The sequence below is a fragment of the Acytostelium subglobosum genome, assembly GCF_000787575.1.
Source record: "Acytostelium subglobosum LB1 DNA, scaffold: scaffold22, whole genome shotgun sequence".
Lineage (NCBI taxonomy): Eukaryota > Evosea > Eumycetozoa > Acytosteliales > Acytosteliaceae > Acytostelium > Acytostelium subglobosum.
In genome coordinates, this window is record NW_012236511.1 from 184938 (window position 1) to 210938 (window position 26001).

Consider the following 26001-nt stretch of genomic DNA (forward strand, 5'->3'; position numbering starts at 1 on the left):
ACTTGTTACATGTGTGCTTAATATGATATGATTGAATATCAAATGATCAATCACTGTACCAGTTGATCACAAACATTCCAGAGACGGGCAGCTTCAGGTTGATGATCGAGAGCACTTGAGTGGATTGTTCGTATGTGAAGTCTGTGTAGCCGTGTCCATCGACCATCACTTGTGTCACTGGGTCGGCAGCGCCATACACAGTGACCGTCTCCATGAACATGTTGTCAGCATCAGCATAGCCTTGCTGAATGATCGACGCCTCCAGAGCAAAGATCTGGTCTTTCAGATTTAGCTGGAAGTTGACCAAAGTGTACTGTCCATCCTCGTATGTGTTGGGCGAGATTCCATCGTCCACGTACAACTGGCCAGACGCCTGGTTGTTATTGTCGATGGCCACCAGCAGTCGGAGTGGCAGGGTTCGCGCAATCGTCGTGGTGATTGGATAGCCCGATACATTGTAGACTGAGGTGGGCTGAGTTGGGATGATTGATCCACCACGCATGTGCACGTTGATTACGTTGAGTGGCGCCACCAGTGTCGCGTACAGGCTGTCTGGAACCCTGGTGCCATTGAAGTAGTCGTACCAGGGGCCGGCTGGGAAGTAGGCAACCACTGCCGTGGCGCCCTGATCCAACACGGGCGACACTAGAAGGCTGGTGCCAACCAGGAACTGGGTATCGAGTGCGTAGGTGTTGGGGTCGTTCGGGAACTCAAAGAATAGAGGACGGACGACGGGCGTGCCCAGTGCATGTGCCTGATAGAACAGCGTGTAGTAGAATGGCAACAGTGTGTACTTTCCATTGATAGCTGCGATCGATATGGCCGTGACCTCCTCGTTGAATGTATAAGGTTCCTGTGACATCGATCCGATTGCATTGTGATTGCGACTATTTGGAGTAGGTGTATCAGTCAATGATTGAATGATTGATTGGTTGATTGGGGTGAGGAACACAACACATACGAGAAAGGATAGAAGTTACCAAGTTGCATCCAGCGTGCACATAGCTCAGCTGTTGTGTTGCCGCCAAAGCCACAGATGTCTGCGCCAACCATGGGGATGCCAAACATGTTCATGTTGAGTATGCCTGGGATTGAGTAGTACATGTCGGCAAACTCACTGTTGTTATCACCCAGCCAATGACCTGCGTGATGACCAGAGCCGGGGAAGGTGGATCGCGAGATGACCGTGGCGCGCGTCTGTAAGATGTCGATTGCTGCGGCCACAGTGACCATTGTCTCACTGTATCCATACAGGTTGTGTGTGTTGTACACTGACATATTTCCATACTGTACACATGTGAGGTTGATGGTGTGCATGTCCAGGCTGACATTGCCTGGCAGATATGGTGGGTTGTTGGGGTCGAAGCTGTGCAATGACACCTGCTGCTGAGCAGCGTGGCTATTGTCTGATGTTAACTGAGATGAACATACATCGCCGTTGCAGAAGCTGGACACCTCATTCATGTCGATCCAGATACCATCGTACTGGACCATATCGTGGAAGGCTGCCAATTGTCCCTGCCAGAAGTGAGTCGTTGCTGGATTAAAGAAGTCTGGGAAGATAGTAAATCCTGGCCACACCTTTCCAACATAAGCCGATCCATCAGGTCTAGTAATGTATCCTCCGGACTGATTTATGGGCAAGGTGTAAGTCTATGATTGATTGATTGATTGATTGAATGAATGTGATGGATTGTCTTACGCTTAAAAGTTGATTGTAAGGTGCGTAGGAGGTGTCTGTGTTGATGCCTGGATCAATGATCATGATGTAGTGTTGATTGTTGGTATGCAGATACTCAATCATCAACTTCATCTCATCAGCTGGGAAGTTAACTGGGTCGAGAGTGAAGTCCTGGAACATGTTCATATAGTCAATGTCATTCCACATAGTCTCCAACTTGATTGATTGATTGATTGATTGGATTGATTGAGTGTGTGAGTGATCATGCTGGGCATTGGGACATAAGGTACACATACTGGTATGTTGTTTTGAGCATATTTGTAGATGACCTCGAATGTCTCATTGGCGCTCTTGTAGCCCCAACGACATTGGTGCCAGCCAAGTGACCAATAGGACGGCATGTAGGGCGTGCCAATCACCTGGGAGTACTGCTGCACGACACTCTCTGGTGTCGGACCCATGAAGAAGAAGAAGTCAAACACACCTCCAATCACCTTGTATGTTAACGAGCGTGGTTGCATCACAACGTCCATGGCATTAGAGTTGAGCAAGAATGCGCCAAACGCGTTGCCACTCGGGCTCAGATGCATGTAGAATGGATGCGAGCCGTACAGATTGAGGTCGACTGGCGTGCCCTGGTCCTTTGCAAACAGTGTATACGTGAAGTTGTTCTGTAGCCTCAGTGGTGCCACGCGCTCGCCCAATCCATACAAGTTTGGATTAGTCTCCTGGAACCTATTTGTCATTTCGAGGTAGTTGTCCTCGTACTGGAATGGAGCACCCATGTGTCAGTCAGTCAGTTGATTGATTGATTGATCATCATCATAATACATACGATCATGCCACTTGTGTAGCAGTCGGCTGGCGGTGAAGTGTTGAAGAGCACCTCGCCATTGGAGACTCGGGTGATTGAGAATCCAAAGTTATCGCGTTGGAACTTGATGTTGTAGTCGATGAATTGTGGCTTGTTGGTGGGCAATGGCATTTGGTTGACATAGGGTACCTCCCAACGTTGCGTGGTCGGGTCGATAATCTTGATGCGAACGATCTGCTGCGTTTGGAAGTAGACAAACAGTTGCAATGTCTTTACATCACCGCCGTACGGGCCGGGATTGACCAGATTGAGTGCACCCGTATATCCATAGTTTGTCGGTGTCAAGTTTGACAATGAGTAATGTTGGCATTGTGATGATGTCTGTGTATCTTTATCTTTATCTGCATCTGCATTTGTATATGTATCTGTATCTGTATCTGTATATGTTTGAGTGTTTGCTGATGCTGAACAAACACTTGCTATGAGTAGCAACAATAGCAACATCAAGGTGATACTGAGTCGTCTCGCATCACAAAGTGTTGTTGTCGTTGTTGCCATTCTTATACTACTAATGTTAGGTTTTGAATGAATGGTCAATGTTGTATTTGTTCATTCATTCATTCATTCATGAACTTAAACACCAACATTGTTTCGAAAAAGACGCAAAAGACATCGATGTTGCCTTTGCCTAGTGAAGCAAACACAAGATATTTGTTATTGTTTTTGGGATTCAGTGGTATTCATTGCAATTCCTATGAATAGGAGTTCAGATTAGATAACTCTCAAGAGTTCTCTCAAAAAGTGTAGATAATCATCATCACATAATAACTCTAAACAATCAAAGATGTTTGCACAATATTTGCTTGCTGATATAAACATTAATAAATAAGTGTATACACCAATATTTATTTATACAACAAGGACCAAACATAATTGTTCTGTTCATTGCTAAACTTGTAATCCTGAGTTTTAACACTTATGTTTGTGTTTGTGTTTGTGATTGTGTTTGTGTTTGTGTTTGTGTCTGTTGGGTGATTGAAGTTGAGAAGAGGACGAAGTAGAAGCCTTTTGTACACTGATTTATGGCATGTGTGTGAATGAGTGTGATTAACAATTTAAAGATGGACCATCATCATCATCATCATCATCATCTTATAAACACTCAATTACTCTCTATCTTACACTCACACTAATGAACCAATCAATCAATCTTTAAACTCATTGTGTTTGTTGTATGGACCATTCATTCATTCATTCATTCCATTTGATCGTTCCCCTCCCACTTGGAGAAGCATAACAACGTCGTTATGCCTTGCCCATACTCGTTCCACTGTGGGAAACAAATAACCATCCATCCATCCAATCCTTCATTGGCTAACACTTGGACACACACACACACACACACTCACTGAAGCGAGGGTATTCGCCAAGGGCCTCTACTCATTCATATGCATTCATTTCATGATTGATTGATTGAACAGAATGATCATTCTTGAGAGTGAGTACGTACGAAAGTGAACACAACATTGTTGTGTTAGTGCGAGTGAGTGAGTTATTGATTGTGGTGCAGACAACCGTCCTTGGACGGTGGTAGATAGAGCTCGAGATATATATACAAGTTGCCTATTAAGGATGGACAGTGGGCTGGCCTGCAGTCCTTGCATCGTCTCGTGGAACCCCCCTTGGGCTTCGATGACCGTTCAGTGATCTCAAAATACCTTTGATGATGGTTGATCCTCCACTTTTCACTCACTTCACTCAGTCAGCCACCTTGCTTGATTGTTTGTGTTACGTGGGGCGATGTCTGATTGGCCGGCGGGCTGGTTGGCTAGTTGGCTGACTGAATGACAGGATCATCATCATCAGCTGATGATCGCATCGCATTATTCGCGTGTGTGTGTGTGGTGTGGAACATTCATTCATTTCTAATCATGTGCCCTCATTTCCTCCATCCAGCAGCTCTCAATGCTCATCAAGTAGAATAACTCCCCAAGTCCATTCGCCTTCTCCAATCATAATTGTTATTATTGATTGTCCATGAACAAAGAGGTAAGCAATTGTAAGGTAAAGTATTATCGTGATGAAATGTAGTTTATAGGTGTGTCCTTCCAACATGCGCTGGAGTGCTGGACGGTCAGCGCACCACTGGGTCTTTGACCACAATCTTTGCTTGCCAACATCGGGCTCCATTAATTCCAAAAAAATGGTAAGTGTCGTGTCCTCGTCATCCACACATTTGATTGATTGATTGTACTAATATATTCATTCGCGAATATATAGAGTCTGATGGACAAGGAAAGATTCTGGTCGGACCCTATGTGGGGCCGCGGGCTTGTCATCCTAACTGACCCACTAACCTTTGTCTCTTCTCCTCCACTTCATTCATTCCAGCAAACTTAGGTAGTCTGGCGACGTGGAAACTGATGAACAGGTAGATCCAATATCCTATCCATCTCAACCAATCATGGTCATTGCAATGCTATTGTCGAGAATACAATGAATGGTGATGTCAAGTGTGTCTGATATTTATCTTTTCTAGATGAAGAGGTGTGTGTCTGTGTACCAAGTATTGGGGGTGGGAAGTCGAATGGTCGTTCATTAGTCGTGTTGCTGATCTCCCTCACACTTTTGAAAGTGATCATGATCAACACGACACCCTTTATTTTATTTTTTCTGTTTTGAACAACCAAAAAAAGATATCTTCACCAACATTATTTATTTTGAATGAATGATCCTGATGGATGACAGGTGATCGATTGCTGGCCTTGTGTGTGGTGTTATGATGGCTTGCTCTTGCTTTGACCAGAAAACAACAACAAACTAATGAATGGCGAGTGTTTGGGACCACCTTGATCCAACACCACACGTCACACGCCAGAATGACTTGAACAACTTAACTTAACCTCAGTCAGACCCTCTCACCTCACCTCACGAACGATGATTATAACTTCAGTCATCATCATCATCATTATTCACACATACAACAACAGATAACATAACTATATATATATATTATATATAATACTCATTTCAATCACTCACTGCTCCAACTTTCCAAACTAGTCAGCAGTTCCTTTCATTAACCATCCGAAGGTATGAATCATTCAACATCACCATCCAACATCCAACATCCATCCATCCGATTACTTGTGTATATGTGTGTCTACCACTCGATCACTTATAAGTGTGTGCGTGTGTGGTGAGTTGATCAATCACTTGGTTGATGATGTGGGGCCGTGAATGCTCGAGCAGGGCTCGCTTCTGGCGAGTGGTGCACACATGAACACACTACACATGCATGCTATACCAAAAAGAAATCGGAGTGAAGGACCATCATTCATTCATTCATTAGTATTGTGATTATAATGATGGTGATCAATACAAGTCCAGAGGAGTGGAGTGCACTACCAATCAATCAATCATTCATTCATTGACATTATCATAAAATATACAGGAACAAGCCAGCTAGAGAGATAAGAAACCAAATACTTGGAGTTAGTTATTATTACAATTAATCTCAATCACTTCACACTTTATCCACCAACTTCCACAACTCCATCTTCAACTTCAACTTCAACTTCAGCATCACATCCATCACATATCACCATCTCATCACATATATACACATGAACGACACATTGGGACAGATCGTCTACCAGCCAACCAATGCATTGGAGGCATTGTGGTTCAATTTCGTGGACTACTTTGGCGAGGACTTCTTGATAAGCTATGGCACATTCTTTGCCCACGAGATCTTCTACTTCCTCGCTTTCCTGCCCTTCTTCCTGTGCGACTTTGTGCATGCACTCAGGAAGTACAAGATACAGCCAGTAAGTATACCACCTTGTTGGAATGATCATGTGATCGATCGCTCTCTCACTCACTCACTCACTCACTCACACAATCACATTAGACAAAGGTCAATGATTGGAAGACTCAATTCAATTGCCTGCTCAAAGTGATGGGCACTCACATATTTGTACAACTCCCGATGATGATTGTATTTCATCCGGCCATCCATAGTATTGGACTGCGCGCGAGAGTACCTTTGCCATCGGGTTGGTACCTGCTGTTTGTGCTGGCCGTCTCCTTTGTGCTGGAGGACGCCTACTTCTACTTTGTTCACCGCTTCCTGCACCAGGGCTTCTGGTACAAGTACATCCACAAGGTGCACCACGACCACGCCTCGCCCTTTGGCATGGCGGCCGAGTACGCGCACCCCATCGAGACGCTGATCCTGGGCGTGGGCACCTGTCTGGGACCATTCCTCCTGTCACGTGACCTCTTCACACTCTGGGCATGGCTCGCCGTCCGTCTCTTCCAAACAGTCGAGTGTCACAGCGGCTATGACTTCCCCTGGAACCCAACCAAATTGATCCCATTCTGGGGTGGCGCGCACTTCCACGACTTCCATCACGAGACCTTTGTATGTGTCCACGCCTCAGGACTTGAGTCTGTGCACGGACTAACCTTCATTCCTTCACCACATTCATTAGGTTGGAAACTACTCGTCGACCTTTACATACTTTGATCGTTTGTTTGGAACATCTGACAAGTATTATGCGAGGATGGAGATGAGAAAGAAGGAAGAGGAGCTTCTTGCTAACAAGAAGGCCAAATAATCAATCGGTGTGTCTGTAGCATGGTCATTCATTGTCGTTCGGTCGGTCGGTCTGTCTGACTGTCTGTCTGTCTGTCGTATATCTGTGTCGGTGTGTCCCGTCATTGACGGGGACTACTATCCAACCAGTCGCGACTGACTGACTTGATGTCCGGCCGGCCCCATCAATGTTTACCATAGTCGTCCGTCCACTGTCTTTTGTCTTTTTGGTACTTTCCCTCTTTCTTCTTCACCTTTCGTTCACATGTCCAATCAATCATCCATACTTCCTCTCATTTTCCTACAACTCGCGAGCGCTCGAAAACCATCGCTCGTCATCAAAACATCCAACAACCTTTCGTTTCCAACACACAGTCAATCAATCAATCACACGCACGCCACTCCACGTCAACACCTTACCACCTCCAACGCAATAAACACACACATATATGACCGACCAGGTCCAACCAACTTCAAGTCTTAATCATACACACAATACATAATGTAACCATTCGCGAGTCCAAATGCCGACATGCCCATTCTTGTGACCCTGAAGGCCTTATTTTAGCAATGTGTGTGTGGAGGCCTTTGTGAACGCGCAATTCCTTCCGACCTTAACTTTAACTTGATCAAATATCTGTATCTTCTTGGTAGAGGGGGCGGGGTAAGGCCTCGTCGCATGTCTCCATGTCCAAAGGTCTGGATTGATTAATAGATCAATCTTATTATTATATCTCATCAACTCCATCATTCATTCATTCTTCAATAGATACTTACATTACATATATATATACATATAATATAACAATGATGAAGACATCACCAACATGTTTGATCACTTTGATGATGATGATGATGTTGTTGGGAGTGACCCATGCTAGTTGGAACATAAGTCAACAATCATTGTTATTGCATAGGAAGTCGGATATGCTTGGTATGCACTTTGACTATGCTCTGATGGATGTACCGCTGGATCGCGAGATGTTCATGTACACATCGACAGCATGCCCCAACTATACATTCACGCCACCAGTCTATGAGATAGACTGTACATGCGATTATATCAATCCGGCCACATGTGGCACAGTCATCAGCAACAATAGTCAATGTCCGCGATGTTTAGAAACAGATATTGTAAACTACTGCAATAACACCGCTTTCATAAAGTATATCATCCAAGCCAACCAGACAATGGTCGTCGATATTCCACCATTAGCCAAGGGGTCACTTGTGTCAGTCATCCAATTCCGTTACAATTACAGCCTCATGTCTCCATCACTAGAGTCACTCTTGGTATGTATACTCACTCATCAATTACATCATCCAGGAATAATTCCACTCTTCAATAATTCTATCAACATATATGAGTAATCAATCAGTCTTTGCACTCAGTGCACTCATATATCTTGATCATATATCTTGATCATATATCTTGATCATAGATCTTGATCATTCAGTGCACCCATATATCTTGATCATTTCAATCACTCAATCAATCAATCAATCACACTAACTAACTAACTCATTCCTGCCCATCCCATCACATCATAACCAAGTTTCAACCAGAGTTAATTGGCCGCACTAAAGATACTCAAATATTATATTGGAGTTCAACGACGGTAGCCCCTGACTCGTATTTCCAACTATGTCCAACAGACTCGATACAAATGCCCAACATAACAAGTAGGGTATTATTGTTTTCTGTCCAGGTCATCAATTTCGTCGGTGGCAAACTATCTGTAACTCTGCGCTCGGCACAGGTGCCGCCGGTGGACCCGACCGCCAGCTGCACAAATGTGTCGCCAGACCACCAGTGCATCGTTGATGGCAAAGAAATCGTCGCGACCAACACATCCAAGCCCTTCACATTCCTTGTCGATCGACCCATAGTACTATCGCTTCGTTGCGCTCCAATAGAAAGAACAGTTAATACTAGAGATCTCATGATGACCCTCGATCTCTTCATCTCAGACTCAGAGCCATATCCATCATTATCAAACCATCAAGCTCGATTCTATCCCTTGGATGGTACGTATCACTCAATCAAACCCTTGCCCTCGCCCTCAACCCCTTTCCCTCGACCCTCGCCCTCAACCATCGCGCTCAACCCTTGGCTTCAACCCTTGCCCTCAACCCTCGCGCTCAACCCTTGCCTTAATCAAACAACTGACTCTTATCTTATTCATCCTAGACTATAATCATATCTTGTATACTCAAGGCATCACTGGAGCATTGCCAGTGGCACCATGGACCAATGGAACAAGCAAAGTGCTCTACATCAATGTGTTTGCGCCAGTGGGCTTGATATGTGTATTCACATCACATGTAAAGACATGGAAGGACCCAGTTTTAACAAGCGACAGACTGTCATCAATCAAACGATTATATAATGGCGCCACTCTAGTCTATCCAGATGGATCACTACAGACAACACCATACACCATCCCAGAAACACAGCGCAGTGGACCATTCATGCACACTTATCCGACAATGGACCCAACTCCATTCTCACCAATGCCCACAACATTACTCAATGATCAATATCTCAATCAATTATACCCTTCCAAATCACTGGGGCAGATCAACATTCCCCTCATCCCATTTAAGCCCAACTCATTCCAGTCCAACTTCTTGCTCTCCAAACAAGTGAATGACTACCGAGTCCTCATCCGCGACTTTGACTCCCTATCCAAGACCAAGCTAAAGTTCTCAGGTGTGATCATTGACATTGATGGAGTTGTAAGTTGTTTCATTGATTGGACACTAAATCAAATATATATATATATATTTGATCAACTGACATGGAATGGTTCCACCCCTCCCCATCCCACCCCTCACTTAGCCCCTGGATGACACAGTTGAGTTGAAAGTCCCCTCCCAAACAGCATGCAATTATACACAGTTTGAGGCCATACTCGCACAGATCAAGCAGTACCAACTCAATCTATCTTTGACCAATGATACAGTTGAGTTGATGGAGTTGAGGTACAACATGGACACGCTGTCATTCACAGAGGCATGGCAGTATTGTGTCAATCAATCATCAAACTACATGACGCTTCATAACAAGAACGTGACGATGACCACCAACTCATGCCCCAATACATACTCCAACCCCAACGACTACCTCACCGACTCGTGTTGTAATAAGTACGCCAAATTCTCACAGTGTTGCCAGCCGCGCGAGGTCACCGTCACGGTGAGCAGCCTGACCGGCTTCCAGACCGGCCAGCTGGACCGGTGCTCGAGTCCAGCATGCGCGCAATCAGTACTTCAAGACTACTTCACATCGTCGAGTCGTGTGGCTAATGGCGAATGCACTCTATCATTCAAGGATTATAATAAGGGACAGTATGAGATGGTCCAGTTGTTGCAGCGATGCAAGGACCTGGTATACACGAGGATCTGGTGCGACAACGACACGCAATGTCCAGCCAATACCATATGCAGTATATACACGCGTCAGTGCCAAGTGCCCCTGGAACAGCAAGACAGAGCGTACATCATGTGCGTGCTCAATGGCTCATCAATCTCAACATTGTACAATCTTCAACAACAGCTTGGTGTGGCCAACTCCAACTCCAAGACCAACACATCGTCATCACCGTCATCATTGATGTTGTTGGATCAGTCACTACCCGATCTCGTGGACTTGGTGTACAACACATACAGGATGGATGATTGCACCTCGTTCATGTCCAACGACTACCGCACACAATTCGACATATTGTCCACGTTCTTTCTCCAATCATATATTGCTCGCCCATTATGTCTGGACTCATACTGTCCTCTGATTCATGTTATCGGGTCAGACTATGACATCCTTCGTGTGAGAAAGGCGAGGCAAATACCTCTGACATCATGCTCAGGCCTTGGCGTATGCGCCAATGCTTCGACTTGCCTCGGACAGGATAACTGCTACCAATGCAAGGACATGAGCTTCTGCGGCCACTGCGCGACCAACCAAACGATGTGCCACGTGTTGCGCGAGTTCAACAGCACCCAATGCCCAACAAACACCTCCATCTGTATGACCCAAAATGGAAACTACGACAGATGGGCCACGCCAGAGCAGTGCGACGAGAGGGGCACATGCACAACCAACTGTGGCTACATGTGCTACGGCTCCACATACTGCTATGCACCCAATCTCAACCGGAGCTCCTGCATATCTCCCAATATCTTCTCCAATGGCATGTGCTGGATCAACTCTACAAACCGTACCAAAGAGTACTGCACTGGTAGCGGATACTTATGGATGGACTGCGAGCAATTGACTCTAGGCGAGTGTAGCGGGACTTTAGGCAGGAGCCAGTGCTGGGTAATGCCACGGCCATGCACGAAGGACCAGTGCGCTACCGTGGGCGGCACTTGCTCGGACTGGCCCTACTTTGCCAATCAGACCGACCAGGGCAGGGTCAGGGACGGCGTATGTGTGCGAAGCCACACCGTTTTCATCGAGCCGTTGAAGCAGCCCGCTTGCACAGTGGGCGAGATCGACTCTCCCATGGGATGTTTCGATCAATGGAATATCGTGTCAAAGGCTCAATGCCATGCCAAGGGACCGACCTATAGGTGGTGGCCCGTCTCCATCAATCAATCAATATGCGAGTCTTACATGGGTTGTCAGATGACCGACTACTCCAACACGACATCGGGTCAGGTGCGATTCAATGAGATGACACAAGAGCAGTGCACACAATGCCAGTCGACTGGCGACAACTACATGTGGACCAAAATGTTCAAATGGACACCTGGTCGATGGCTCCCTGGCATCATGGTCAAGCCGACATGGTACCAAAGCCTATCATTCTCTCCAACGACCAAGTATGGCGACTCATTCAGTCTTGATGGATTTGGAAGTGCGCTGTCCAACATTATGAAGTATGATCTGTTGCGATCATCATGTCAATTCCAAAGTATCCAGGACAGCGTGGATGCCGTGTCCTGTTCGTGTTCGGGTGGCGGTGGCAGAGAGTGCTTCCAATCAACGTCGGCACCCACTCAATCATTGTTGGCGTGCGCCACCGAGTCCAAGAAGTACCAAGTGATAAATGGATATATCCAACTCTACGCCGATTCGGTCAATCAATCATGCACACTCTTCGAAGCGACTGAGGTCAGTCGCGAGATATATGCGTCGCCACCATCTCGCGTGCCACTCAGTGCCGAGTTCTTCTCATACCTGTCATCGACCAAGTATGGTATCACCAATAGCGAAGGAGCATTCATTGGTCTGGTGCAGAGCAATGGTGTCAGCATCCAGGGTACTTCAATCAATCGACTCACCTTGTGCCAGCTGCTCAGCCCGACCACGGGCCAGTACCCCGTCAATGACATGGCGATGAGAGTGGACAACAGTAGCAGCAGCATATTGGTGCCAATGAATGCAGAGCAGATCACTGGCGATGATGGACAGATCTACATGTGTGTGAACCTCACCTTGCCCCTGCTCATGCGTGGCGTCGATGGCGTGGCGCTGTTCCCGGTCATCCGCGCAGCCAACTCTGACTCAAACAAAGAGTTCTTCACAAGGTCGCAGCGCGTGTTGATGTACATCCTAGCCGTGATATACGCGCTGTGCGCAGCCTGGGGATTATTCCAGATTGGAGTGATCATCGTCAAGTTGGTGCGCAGGATCGAAGGACCCAAGCTGGCACACGCACTTATTGGCTCGATCACATGCTATACATTCATCCGAGCGATATACTTCTTCATCTTGCCATCTGGCGCACTATACACATCGCGAGTATCAGACTATGTGTTGGTGATACTGCCAACATTCATCTACTTCACATGCTTCTCATTCATCCTGGCGCTATGGTATATCATTGTCAGTCCCAACCTGCTGCAGGACTACACCAAACGTCTGAGTAGGACAATCATCGTGCTCAATGGTGTGCTGTACATTGCGTGCGTCACCATCATCCTCGTGTACAACGCGACCGAGTCCACTAGCTCGCTCAGCTTCTGCGGCTCGCGCGCACTAGCCAAGGTGTCAAACTCACGCGCACAGACCATCATCTCGATACTCTACGGTGTCCTCCAAGCATTGATCTCGCTGGTCTACGGCATCATGTTCATTTATCTCGGCATCAAGATCAACAAACTGCTCGGACCACTCAAAGTGGCCAGGAATGCCGATGGCAGCGTGTTGGGCATATCCGGCCGCAAGATACAATTGTTCTTGGTGACAGCATCATGCTCATCCGGGTTGATACTGCACAGTATCTTTGTGTTGGTACTGATCACTACACAGACGGCCAACAATGCATTCAGTTTCGTATTCCTGTTGCTTACAGAGGTGTTCCCGGCCATCACCATGTATGTCTTTTACAATCAAAGTCGAATGTCCTCCCCACAGAACTCTGTCGCGAGTACCTCTGCCACAGGATCATCCTCCAGCAAGATGAAGGTATTGAAATAAACCCTTACCCTTACCCTTACCCTTGCCCTTGCCCTCACACATTCAAACAAAACGTGTACTCCCCCTTCATTATTATTCATTCGATTCTTCAACAAGAGAGACTTAAGTCATCCCCAATAATACAAGCTAACATTAAACCGATGGTGCATGCACAACCAAGTGTAGGTGTAATATGGCTTGTTGCTTCGGTCAACCAAACAACCAACCAATCAATCAATCAATCAATCAATCAATCAAACCAACGACCTTAACTAATAACACAATAATGATTCAAGATGTAACATGAACAGATTGAGTCTGCAAGGCAAGTCACATGACCGACTTATACTGTAAGACTTGATGACTTACAAACTGTGCTTGAAGTGAAGTCGGAGCAAGGATCAGATTGTCGGGGCATTGAAGGCGAGTTGCGTTGGCTATATTAAGCAAGAGTTGCTTGCAATGATGATGGGCATGGTTGGTTGAAAGTGTGTGTCACTTGGACCCATGTTTGGCTATTCTTGGTCAACTATGCATCAAAAACATGCCCATAATCCACTCAGGAGTTTGCGTTTCTCCCGCGATAACCTCGCCCCGACAATCCCCTTGGCGAGGCCTGAAGAGATGACTTCATTGGTCAAGGAGGTTTCAACCTTGAATTCCAAGTCGGAGCATGCTTGTGCGAGTTTGGTGGAAGGCAGTGGCGACAAAGAGCCCAAGGAACAGCGGCTACATTGGCTAACTCGTGAGGGAAGATTGACCAACTCATGGGTCACCATCAAGGTCTGAGGCAACTACATCAAGTTCAGGTACAAACAAAAAGAGACAGATAAAGAGATAGAGAATGTCCATCAAATATATGTTATTGATGGCGCTGGTGATGGCTATGATGATGGCCATTGTGTTGCCACACTCACTAGTCCAAGCCAGCTGGAACATAACACAAACAGTTCAGTTGTCAAATAAGAAGGCTAATGTACTTGGAATGCACTTTGATTATGCAGTGATGGACCTTATATTGGATCGCGAGATCTATACCTACATGTCAATACCTTGTCCCAACACGACGTATCAGCCACCAGCTCCCAACCCCATCGATTGCTCTTGTGACTATGCCAGCAAGACAAAGTGTGGATCCACCCTCTCAGGCAATCCCACATGTCCGCCATGTAGCGACGCAGCCTATCTATGCAACCCTTCCAATACCCAATGGTACAACATCGAGCCAAACAAAACAATGATCATCAATACCCAGAACATCTCCAAGTTCCATCTTCGTTACAACTACAACGTCAACACCACCACCCCTGAGGGTCTAATGGTATGTACTACTTCTACATGGCTACGTCTGGATGTCCATCAACTCCACTAACTCACTCCAACAATCACACACTCAATCAATCATACTAGGTAACCGCCGAGTTAATTGGTAGAACCAATCCTTTCCAGAGGGTAGTGATGACAGCCTCACATAGTAGTGACAATTATTGGATATACTGTCCATCAGATATACCTAAAGGTATACAAAGAAAGACAGCATCATTGACATTGATAGTCTATGTTGAAGTACAGGACTTTGTTGGAAATGTAGCATTCACTTTGCACACATCCAATATTGTACCTCGTGTTGACAACACTGCCGCTAAATGCCAGAACGTTACAAAGTACCATCAATGCATTAATGATGGACAGATTGTACACTTGTCGGGACATGATGCCTTGTACACATTCTCGGTCGATCGTCCCATGGTCCTATCAATATTCTGTTACCTTGATTGGGACCAAGGTGAGTTCTCCCAAGGTATCCAGACCGTCAAAGATGTTGAAATCTCCATCTCTGATCAAGAAAAGTATCCCAACGCCACCAATCATAAATGGCGCTTCTACTCCATGGATCGTAAGTATAATAATGTGGAGTGATTCCAATCAACCAATCACTAACACCTCAATCAATGTGTGTGTAGCCGAGCCATATGGAGAGATGGAGTCCAGCTTCATGGGCACATTACCAGTGACACCTTTGAGTAATGGTGCGAGTAGATTGTTGTACATCAATGTGGTCACGGTAAAGAATTTATCATGTACCTTCACATCATATTCCAAGCAATGGAGGACACCGGTCTTCACCAGTGATAGGGTATCATCATTCATGCGTGCTTATAATGGTGCTCATCTACTCTATGGCGATGGTACTGTTCAGACTAGTGATGACAGATCAATGGGATTCCAACAACGTTATGGACCATATCAGAATACTTATCCAGTGATGAATGTACCCAATCCATTCATTCCAATACCAATGTCAATAATGAATGATCCCTACCTGAGTCAGTTGTATCCTTCAGATGACATAAAGCAAGTCAGAGTTGGGATGGCGCCATTCAAGACCAAGTCTTTCCAGGCGACCTTCCAACTCTCGAGACAAGTAAACGACTACCGAGTCATTTACAACGACTACGGCACTGTCTCCAACGCGGCCAAGATGCAGTTCACAGGAATCTTCGTGGACATTGATGGGAATGTAAGTACATGTGATCAATCAATCATTAAGTGCACTCTATATATTAATCACACACTAACTCAATCAATCAATCACTCGATCACAGCCATTTGATAACTTAATTGAGTTGAGCCAGACCCCAGAAATACCATGCTCATACACTAGATTGTTGTCAATTCAAGACTTAATCAAGAAGTATCAACTCAACATGTCATCAAACAATGATAACCTACAACTTATAGAGTTGAGGTACAACCTGGACATCATATCATTCATGGACGAGTGGCAGGGATGTGTCAATCAAACATCCAACCTGATGCTACTCGAGCCAAAGAATGTTACAATGACCACCAACTCATGTCCAGGCTCATTCATGATGTCGGGAGAGTCCCTCTCCGATCCCTGCTGCAACAAATTCGCCAAGTTCTCCAAATGCTGCCAATCGCGTGAGGTCACCATGAACATGGACAGTCTGGTCGGCTTCCACACCGATCGTCTCACCTCTTGTAGCAGTCCAGCTTGCACACAATCCAGTCTCCAAGACTACTACGCATCGACTGTTCGCATGAACAATGGTGAGTGCACCCTCTCACTCAACGCCTACAATCAAGGCCAGCATGGACTTGTCCAGCTCCTCCAACAATGCAAGACACAGGCTTATGTTATGCCATGGTGTGACAACGACACTCAATGCCCCTCTGGCGGCACGTGCAGTTTCTACACTCGCAAGTGTGTCGTTCCCCTCGCTGAACAGGACAGGTCATACATAACATGTGTCCTCGAGCACTCCTCCATCTCATCAGTGTTTAATCTCAAGACACAACTCGGTTTGGCCACATCTACCGCCCTGGACACCCTGGTCGAGGCCGTGTACCAATCATTCAGGATACCCGACTGCACGTCCCCCGTCTCCAACGACTACCGGACCAACTACCATTACGAAGACCCAACCCTGAGCATCCCCATCAAGTTCATGTCCGACTGTCCCGATCGATATTGTCCACTCAATCACTTAACGTACATCGATTACAACCCTCAACTGGCTCCGACCAAGGGCATGACGTCGGCAGAGAACTGTGTATACAATGGAATATGCCAGGGGTTGTCGATGCTATGCACACCTGATAGTAAGCTGTGTAGCGAGTGTAATCGAATGGACTTCTGTGGTCACTGCAGTGCGTCCAATCAAACATTATGTCATGTGATCACAGAGTTTGGATCGAACTGCTCTTCAGGAAAGCCAGTGTGTCTGCTACCGAATGGCAAATACAACACTACTATCAAAACACAGGAGGAGTGCTCCCAACTTGGAGTGTGCACTGGTGAATGTGGACTACAATGCACAGGTCCATCATACTGTTTAGCCAGCAAGCTCAACCAGGCACAATGCAACCAGACTAGCATGAACTTCACCAATGGTGCGTGCTACGTCAATGTGGGACAGCAGGCTTGTCTACAAGGCAACTACACTTGGTTTGATTGTGGCGCACTCACACCGACACAATGCAACACACCCAAGTACAGCTCAACATGCCAGGTGAAGCCGATCGCATGTACAAAGGATCAATGTACTGGTACATCAGGAACATGTTCAGATTCGCTCTACTTCACCAACTCAATCACTTCGAAAAGAAACATTGGCCTGTGCACCAAGCCACACTCAGTATTGATCGAATCAAGGAAGCAGATGGTATGCGCAAAGGATGAATATGACAGTCCCATGGGATGTTTCAATCCTTTGGCAACCTACACCACGGAGGATTGTCATGCCTTTGGAAATGGATACACTTGGTGGGAGCCTGCCTTCAATCAATCATCTTGTGAGTCCAAGATGGGATGTCTGATGTCAGACTTTTCCAACACGACTGCAGGCCAATCACGATTCAATGAGATGACTCAAGATCAATGTACACAGTGTCAATCAAGTGCCGACATGTACCAATGGACAAACAAGTTCAACTGGATACCTGGCAGATGGCTCCCAGGTGTGATGGTGGTACCAACTTGGTACTCATACGTGGACTTTATAAGCACCTCCTCATATGGTGACTCTTTTAGCATCGATGGCTTTGGAACCGCACTTTCCAACATCATGAAGTATGATCTCATCCGATCATCATGCCAATTCCAAGGAATTCAGGACAGCGTTGAGACTGTGTCATGTAGTTGTTCTGGTCCAGGAGGTAGTCCATGCTTCAATTCAACATCCGTACCAACTCAATCACTTCAAGTGTGTTCAATGGAGTCCAAGAAGTATCAAGTGATCAATGGTTATATACAATTCTATCCAGACTCTATCACTCAATCATGTATCTACATCAATGTATCTGAAATCAGTCGTGAGACCTATTCATCTGCACCTTCTCGGGTTCCACTCAGTGCCGAATTCTTCAGCTACAAGCCCCCAGTCAAGTATGGAATCACCAATGATGAGGGTGCATTCGTAGGAACGATCCAGAACAATGGTATCAGCATCCAAGGCCCGGTCAAACACTTCACTCTCTGTCAACTGATCAGTGAGACTACATCCGAGTACCCTATCAATGATATTGCCATGACCAGCATCAACAATGTAACATTGTTACCAATGGATGCAACACCAATTATTGGTCTAGACTACATCTGCATCAATATCACGCAGGTCGATAGGATCAACAACGACAGCATCACACTATTCCCCATCATAAGGATGACGGACTGGAAGACTTCCAAGGAGTTCTTCACCAAGTCACAGACGGTGATGATGTACTTCTTGGGTACGGCATATGGTCTATGTGCACTCTGGGGATTGTTCCAGATCAGTGTGATCGTTGTGAGATTGATCAGAAGGATTGAACGACCCAAGTTGGCACATGCATTGATCACCGCCATCGCTGGCTATACATTCATCAGATCAGTGTACTTCTTCATTCTTCCAACTGGCACATTGTACTCATCGTCAGTATCAGACTATGTGTTGGTGATACTGCCAACATTCATCTACTTCACATGCTTCTCATTCATTCTTGGAYTGTGGTACATCCTGGTCAGTCCCAACATTGTCCAAGACTACATGAAGCGATTGAGCAGGACGATCATCATACTCAATGGTGTGTTGTACATTGCATGCATCACAATCATCTTGGTRTACAACGCGTCAAAGAGCACGAGYTCMGTCAGCTTCTGTGGCACGCGAGCCATGGGCAAGGTGTCCAACTCGACGACACAGACCATCATCTCACTCTTTTATGGTGTTCTCCAAGCATTGATCTCATTGGTCTTTGGCATTATGTTCATCTTCCTTGGCGTCAAGATCAACAAACTGCTCGGGCCATGGAAAGTCAAGACCAAGGGTATCTTAGGAGTATCAGCTCGCAAGTTAAAGCTTCTGGCTGTGACAGTCTCTTGTTCATCGGGTCTCATCCTTCACAGTATCTTTGTGTTGGTACTCATAACATCGTCACAGGGATCCAACAATAGTACATTCAGTTTCATCTTCCTGATACTGACAGAGGTGTTCCCTGCCATTGCCATGTACATCTATTACAATCAGACAAAGCTGTCGCCCAGCACTCAAGGCAAACGATCATCAACCTCTGTCACTGGCGGAGGCAACAAGATGCAAGCATTCTCATAAACATATCTACATTACAAGTTCAAGTTTGGTTGTTTATTGATTGGATTGATTGGAATGAGTGAGGTGATGTGCTCTCGTCGGACATTTAGGAAGAGGAATGATGAAGAATGGAATGTTGTACATTGATGCACATTGTGGATTGGACTGGAGATGAAAAGGAATGGAATGGAGCAAAGTGAAGCTTTGTGATAATAAATAGGATTGAAGGATTGATTGATTGAATGTGATTGATTGATGGGAATACTACTATACTTATAATTACTAACTAACTAACTACTATTAATATCATATCGTTATGAACAGAATGACTCTGATACATCCTTAAGAAGTGCTCTCCTTGTACGAGACAGCTTCATCTCAAGGATTGGCGCAGAGTAAGCAGCTCTCTCAGCATTCAACACTGTTAAGAGGAGGGCGGCATTAATGTACTGTACCATACCATCGAGTCCAACAAACTACTATTACTTACACTTGGCGTATAAAAAGTCCTTGAAAGCTTGATCCTTCTTGAATAGACCATTGGCGGGCATGGCCGGTCCAAACTCTGGCACGGCATCCCTCGACACGATGGCCAGACGGTAGAAGCGCTCATTGTCAATCTTGACGGCCTTGACCACCAACACGACAAGTACCTGACGCGAACTGATTGTTGTGGGTCTGTAGACAGTATCGCCATCCTGGAATACAATCACCACAATGTCGTTACCAATATGTCGCTTTCTCTCCAACTGTTGCTTGTCCTTCACATTGAATGGCAGCAATGTTGACACATGGAACATTATCTCATTATTATTCCATCTTTGATAGATTGAATGTGTTCCTGTTGTTCCAGCTATAGTTGGTTGGCTATGTGTAAGTGATTGATTGATCTATTGAATGATTGAATGGAGTATTTACATCTAACATCTAATCCTGCTCTGAAGTTGCCCCATCCATTGAGCTGTACTCTATCGCCAAGGAAATCAATAAACTCATCAAACTCTGGGCTGCATTGAACATTGGCAAACATCTCGTCCTCCTTGTTCTGTCCATCCATTGAATATAGTATACCAAACTTGAATCCTTTGATTGCCTAGTATAGTGAGTATGAATGAGTTAGTGTGATTGAGTGATTGAGTGATTGATCAACAATCAAACAAACATACCTGCTTTTCCTCAAGGTTCAAGAGTGCCTGTGGCAATGAAGTGTCGGTGATGAGCTTCATTCCCTTCTGATACTGTGGTGCCATTGCCTTTAGAATGTCGAATGGCGATGGACCTGACTTGAACAGATTTCTCCACCAAGTTGTCTTAACACTGCTTGCTGCAACATTGACACGTTCGTTACCCTATGAGTGATTGAATGTACATTTGTTAGCATCACATTGTGATCAACTTCAGCTTGCTTTCTTGCTGCTTGCTTACAGTTGCGGTTCTAATGAGACCACTATAGTTCTTTCCATCTGTGTCCAATATGATTGAGATACAGACAGGGTTCTCTGGGAGACCCTTTGCAATGAAGTTGCTATGATCTAATATGTTTGAATCAAAGTGAGTGATTGATCGAATGAGATTGAATGATTGATTGAATGAATGAATATACCTTTATCTAGGAATGTTTCGCGGAAGTATCTCGAATCATTATCAGAGAGATCAAAGACGCCCTCGAATACATTTGGTATTGAAGAGCAATCGAATGTCTTTGGTTCCTGATCAGCTGAACCCTCAATCCTGTATCCAACACTTGGTGCAATGAATACGTTGTTACTCATTCTTAGTAATAATAATAAATAAATAAATATATAATGTTTGTTATATATATAACGAATGAATGTATGAATGAATGTTGGGAGAAAATAGAATAGACTAGACTAGAATGGACTTGCAAGCATGAATAGTAACAAACACAGTACATCACAACACCATGCACCTCTCCACGAGAGTGGTGGGTCTTTGCAACCTTTAATTATTTTGAAAAGAGCGTGATTTCGTGTTTGTTGTGAGTGTGTATGTGTTTGAGTATCAAACAGGGTCTAGATGATCAAAAATAGTTAACATAATTGTTTTGTCCTGTTCATTGAACAATAATTCGTATTGTTGGTTTTGTGGGCATTCCAAGGAATATTGATGCAAAATAACATTGTGTCTGATTGGTGAAAAAGTAATGTCTTTTAATATTTATTTGTTTTTAAAAGATATAGATAAAGATAAAAACTAACATTCATTATTTACTTATCTTCATCTTGATGATCTCACTTCATTTGATGTTGGGTATCCAACAAGAGAATCTGGAAGCTTGCACCAAGCTAATCCACTACCAACCCCAATAGTGTTCTTTGCATGGCCCGTTGATCCCACAGATTCAATGTCCAAAGAGACATACCACATCACGTGTGTTACTGAAAGGGCATGAGGAGTGAACACACTACCCACCAACACCGAACAACCCTTTTCCCCACCCAGACAACAATCCAAGCAGTAACACAACTTGAATGTGTGTGTGTGTGCTTCCGGAATGAATGAATGAATGAATGAATAGAGGTCACTAAAAGATGAGATGAATGTAGTGAAGTTGAAGTGCACAGTCCAAAGTGTTAAATATTCTTAATCCTCAACACATATTCCATTCATACTTATCTTATAATATAGATAGAGATAATAATAATTTAAAGAAATAATAATAATAGAATGATCGCATTTGATAAATTGGTTGATTATAAGAGTGACTTTAAGGTGGATACTGGAAAGTTCCGTGTTCTTCCAAGCCAGTCCACCGTCGAGGAGGTTGCCAAGAAGTTGGAATCACTCAATCACAAGGCAACAATTGTCAAAGATGAAGCCGCTGCCCTCGCACTCATCAAAACCCTAATTCCAAATGGTGCCTCTGTTATGAACGCTGGTTCAGTATCCCTTTCTGGTAAGCATCATCATCATGAATAATGAATGAATGATTGAATGAATGTATGAATACTTACACAAGTTGATGTTTATGAATGTAGAGATTGGTTGGATTGATTACCTCAAGGGTAGCCACCCATGGAAGAACTTGCATCATGATATCCTGGAGGAGAAGGATCCAGCCAAGCAGGCGGAGCTCCGTCGTCACTCAATGTCAGCTGACTACTTTGTATCGAGTGTTTCGGCCGTGTCAAAGGATGGCGCCATCTATGTGTGTGACGCCAGTGGATCAAGAGTAGGAGGCTTCTCCTTTGCTGCCAAGAACATCATCTTGGTGGTTGGCACTCACAAGATCGTTGAGAATGACAAGGATGGTCACTCCAGAGTATGGGACTTCTGTTTGCCATCCGAGTCAGTGCGCGCTCACGTTGCCTACAAAGTACCAGGCAGCCAAGTCCAGAACATGTTGCGTATTGCCAACAGCAATGTACCAGGCAGGATCCATGTCATCTTTGTACCAAAGATGCTCGGATATTAGATATATACCCGAGTGTGTTGGTTGCATCCAGAGTGAGCGCCTACTAGTCAATAAATATGTGTAAGTCATCAATGCTTCATGATATATATATATGTACATCGTTGATCACTCCTGTTTAATGATTGATTGATCGATTGATTGAATGATTGAGCGAACAAACAATGACTACTACTACTGCTCCTTGTCGAGCCATTTATCATTGCTAGAGTCCTCTCGCTTGGGATAGAAGGACTCGATTGAGACGATGTTCTTGGCCCACTTGACCATGGGCATGTCTATCATCTTGCCATCGAGCTCGAATGCTCCCTTGCCCTGTGCCTGGAACACCTCATTCTGCTCGATGATGCGACTGGCAAAGTCAAACTTCTGCGGCGACGGCCTGTAGAGCTCGCAAATGATGTCTATCTGATTGGGATGGATTGCCTGCTTGCCGTGGAAGCCCATGCGGATGCCCTCGCTGGCCTCGCGGCGCAGATAGTCTGGGTCCTTGTAGTTGATGCACACCATATCGATGGCTTGCAGGCCGCTGGCGATCGCGTGGTTTACCACGTGACTGCGCGCGTACAGCAGCTCCTGGGCCTCGGGCGTGCGTGTGATGCCCGTATCGGCGCAGTAGTCCTCCGAGGCAAAGATCAGCGCGTCCAGCTGGCTCTCCTCGTTGGCCAGGCGGTGATAGTTGCATATCTCCTTGAGGTGCACGAGGCTGCGCGCCGACTCGACCGACGCCAGTATCTTGAGTTGCTTCTTGAACTTGTAGTGGCGCAGCAATGCAGTTACGTACTGCAGGTGCGCGGCGTCGTCAACCTTGGGTACGACAATGCCGTCGATGTATGACGCGACCTTGGCCAGCATCTCGAGATCGGCTTCGAGCAGCCCGCTGTCCACGCCATTGACGCGCACCAGCACCTCAGACGTAATGTACTTGTCGTTGACGACTGAGCGTGCGATCTCATCGCGTGCCTCTTGCTTCTGATTGATTGCGACGCCGTCCTCAATGTCCAGCACGATCGAGTCGATCTTGTTTGAGAGGCCGACTGCCTTGGCAACCTTGCGCTTATCACTACCGGGCACATTGAACAGTACACGACGCAGAGGTTTGTCGTAGATTGATTGTGAGAGGTTGGGGATGACAGGTTTGACTGGTAGTGTGCCATCGGAGTAGTTGCGGACATGTTGTTGTAGTAGTAGACTTGAGGGTAGGGCAACAGTCTTCAAAGTATGTTGTTGTGTCATTAGTTGTGTAGACAACACAGTCCTTGAGGCTAGCTTTATCATTGTTATATGTGTCTATCTGTTGTAGGCTGGAAGGAGAATGAATGAATGAATGAGTGAATGAAACTTCAATTAATTAAACATTTTGTGAAGTTCACACAAGGCTGGTGTGGTGGGGACGAACGATAGTTCGCTAAAGTGATTGATTGATTGAGTGCACTCAAGTGAGTGATTGGGTGGAATAGTTCCAAAGGAAGGTGGAGTTTATTATGAACATGGGTATTGTTGAGTGAATGAAAGAGTAGACGGACATCTTCTTAAGCATGGGTGGCAGGGGCAGCGGCAGCTCTTGCCTCGGCGGCACCAGCAATCATGGTGGAAGCGACAACGTTATAGGCGTCGGCCCAGGCATTGGTGTACTCGGCCTTCCAGGCATCTCCGGCGATGGCTGCCATTGAGGCCAACAGAACCTGTCCAACAACGGCGTAGTGGGCATCCTCTGTGCCGTACTTGACGTGACGGGCGCCCATTGCCTGCAGGGCTGGGACGATTGATGGCAAATCGCGCAATGATTTGCGGACCAGTACCAAGGCCGACAGCAACATTCCCTTTTGCTTCTTCAAGTCGACGGAAGCAAACAGTGGCTGCACTGATGGTGCCACCTCGAACAACTTGGAGTAAAATGTGTCCATCAACAAATCACCCTGTGGGGCAATAAGGTCAAAGCTATTCTCGAGTAGTTCAATTTGGAGTGACATTATTATTATTATTATTACAAGTTATTATTATATATTTGTATAATTATTATGTGATGATGTATTTGATAAATGAAGGCTCACTTTTGTTTGGTCCTAGGGTACACCTGGGCCAGGCCATCTGATTGAATCGAGTGTGTCAGTGTATGAGTGAGGGAATGTTGTTGTGATGATGTGCACAATGACGACAAGATTGTACCTTGTGTCAGGTCTAACCTGACCAACTCTAAAAATATCTTTCTTTTTTGACAAAGCAAAGGCCCTCAAACTGACCCGATTTGTTTCAAAATCGGTTTCTAACCCACATTCGTTTGAATTGATTTTCTTCAGATCCTTGGTAAGAATTTGTTTCAAGTTCCATCAACATCTCACGTGACATTCAACACAATCTTGTCAAGTTATAACTTCCACATTGTTGTAATATAATACATAATAATGACATACATATATTTACTTAATAACCTTCATCTTGTTACCAAAACCAGATGATGATGATGTTGATGCTGTTGTAGAGTTGTTGCTGGCTGCTGGTGAAGATGATGAGGAACGTGAGAACTTGGTTTGATTGTAAAAGATGAACATGGTGATGGCAGGGAACACCTCTGTGATGATCAGGAATACAAAGCTGAATGCACTATTACTACTAGAGTTCTGTGTAGTGATCAATACAAGTACATAGATTGAATGCATGATCAAACCGAATGAGCAAGACAGTGCAACAGCGAATAGTTGTACCTTTTGTGCGGACAATCCAAACAGACTCTTATGACTATCCCTCACTCTCCATGGTCCGAGCAGTTTGTTGATCTTGATGCCGAGATAGATGAACATGATGCCAAAGACCAGTGATATCAATGCTTGGAGAACACCATAAAAGAGTGAGATGATGGTCTGTGTCGTCGAGTTGGACACCTTGCCCATGGCTCGCGTGCCACAGAAGCTGACTGAACTCGTGCTCTTTGACGCGTTGTATACCAAGATGATTGTGATGCATGCAATGTA

The 26001-nt window shown here is 45.3% G+C and overlaps 10 protein-coding genes across 10 annotated transcripts; 5 read left to right on the top strand and 5 right to left on the bottom strand.

Moving 5' to 3' along the window:
- Window positions 1-46: 46 nt before the first annotated feature.
- On the bottom strand, window positions 47-2999 carry SAMD00019534_093910 (hypothetical protein; the record flags this gene model as incomplete). Its single annotated transcript, XM_012895316.1, has 5 exons — window positions 47-887; window positions 962-1629; window positions 1703-1897; window positions 1978-2448; window positions 2517-2999. The coding sequence occupies 5 exons, from the start codon at window positions 2997-2999 to the stop codon at window positions 47-49; spliced, it is 2658 nt and encodes an 885-aa protein (XP_012750770.1).
- A 3122-nt stretch (window positions 3000-6121) lies between these two features.
- Window positions 6122-7117, top strand: SAMD00019534_093920 (hypothetical protein; the record flags this gene model as incomplete). The annotated part of the gene is made up of 3 exons (XM_012895317.1): window positions 6122-6325; window positions 6409-6921; window positions 6992-7117. 3 exons carry the CDS (start codon window positions 6122-6124, stop codon window positions 7115-7117), a joined length of 843 nt encoding a protein of 280 aa, XP_012750771.1.
- A 1921-nt stretch (window positions 7118-9038) lies between these two features.
- SAMD00019534_093930 (hypothetical protein) lies at window positions 9039-13522 on the top strand (the record flags this gene model as incomplete). The annotated part of the gene is made up of 3 exons (XM_012895318.1): window positions 9039-9123; window positions 9287-9834; window positions 9938-13522. 3 exons carry the CDS (start codon window positions 9039-9041, stop codon window positions 13520-13522), a joined length of 4218 nt encoding a protein of 1405 aa, XP_012750772.1.
- An 847-nt stretch (window positions 13523-14369) lies between these two features.
- SAMD00019534_093940 (hypothetical protein) lies at window positions 14370-19057 on the top strand (the record flags this gene model as incomplete). Its single annotated transcript, XM_012895319.1, has 7 exons — window positions 14370-14822; window positions 14912-15398; window positions 15466-16022; window positions 16108-17128; window positions 17213-18254; window positions 18339-18942; window positions 19049-19057. 7 exons carry the CDS (start codon window positions 14370-14372, stop codon window positions 19055-19057), a joined length of 4173 nt encoding a protein of 1390 aa, XP_012750773.1.
- A 122-nt stretch (window positions 19058-19179) lies between these two features.
- Window positions 19180-19617, top strand: SAMD00019534_093950 (hypothetical protein; the record flags this gene model as incomplete). The annotated part of the gene is made up of 1 exon (XM_012895320.1): window positions 19180-19617. The coding sequence occupies one exon, from the start codon at window positions 19180-19182 to the stop codon at window positions 19615-19617; it is 438 nt and encodes a 145-aa protein (XP_012750774.1).
- Window positions 19618-19916: 299 nt separating this feature from the next.
- SAMD00019534_093960 (hypothetical protein) lies at window positions 19917-21383 on the bottom strand (the record flags this gene model as incomplete). The annotated part of the gene is made up of 6 exons (XM_012895321.1): window positions 19917-20017; window positions 20087-20449; window positions 20515-20689; window positions 20763-20945; window positions 21022-21128; window positions 21200-21383. Coding segments are annotated over 6 exons (1113 nt in total), but the record flags the coding sequence as incomplete, so codon positions are not given.
- Window positions 21384-22284: 901 nt separating this feature from the next.
- Window positions 22285-23032, top strand: SAMD00019534_093970 (hypothetical protein; the record flags this gene model as incomplete). The annotated part of the gene is made up of 2 exons (XM_012895322.1): window positions 22285-22513; window positions 22596-23032. The coding sequence occupies 2 exons, from the start codon at window positions 22285-22287 to the stop codon at window positions 23030-23032; spliced, it is 666 nt and encodes a 221-aa protein (XP_012750776.1).
- Window positions 23033-23206: 174 nt separating this feature from the next.
- On the bottom strand, window positions 23207-24307 carry SAMD00019534_093980 (hypothetical protein; the record flags this gene model as incomplete). The annotated part of the gene is made up of 1 exon (XM_012895323.1): window positions 23207-24307. A coding segment is annotated over one exon (1101 nt), but the record flags the coding sequence as incomplete, so codon positions are not given.
- A 254-nt stretch (window positions 24308-24561) lies between these two features.
- Window positions 24562-25002, bottom strand: SAMD00019534_093990 (hypothetical protein; the record flags this gene model as incomplete). Its single annotated transcript, XM_012895324.1, has 1 exon — window positions 24562-25002. One exon carries the CDS (start codon window positions 25000-25002, stop codon window positions 24562-24564), a length of 441 nt encoding a protein of 146 aa, XP_012750778.1.
- Window positions 25003-25449: 447 nt separating this feature from the next.
- SAMD00019534_094010 (hypothetical protein) lies at window positions 25450-25956 on the bottom strand (the record flags this gene model as incomplete). Its single annotated transcript, XM_012895325.1, has 1 exon — window positions 25450-25956. A coding segment is annotated over one exon (507 nt), but the record flags the coding sequence as incomplete, so codon positions are not given.
- Window positions 25957-26001: the final 45 nt, after the last annotated feature.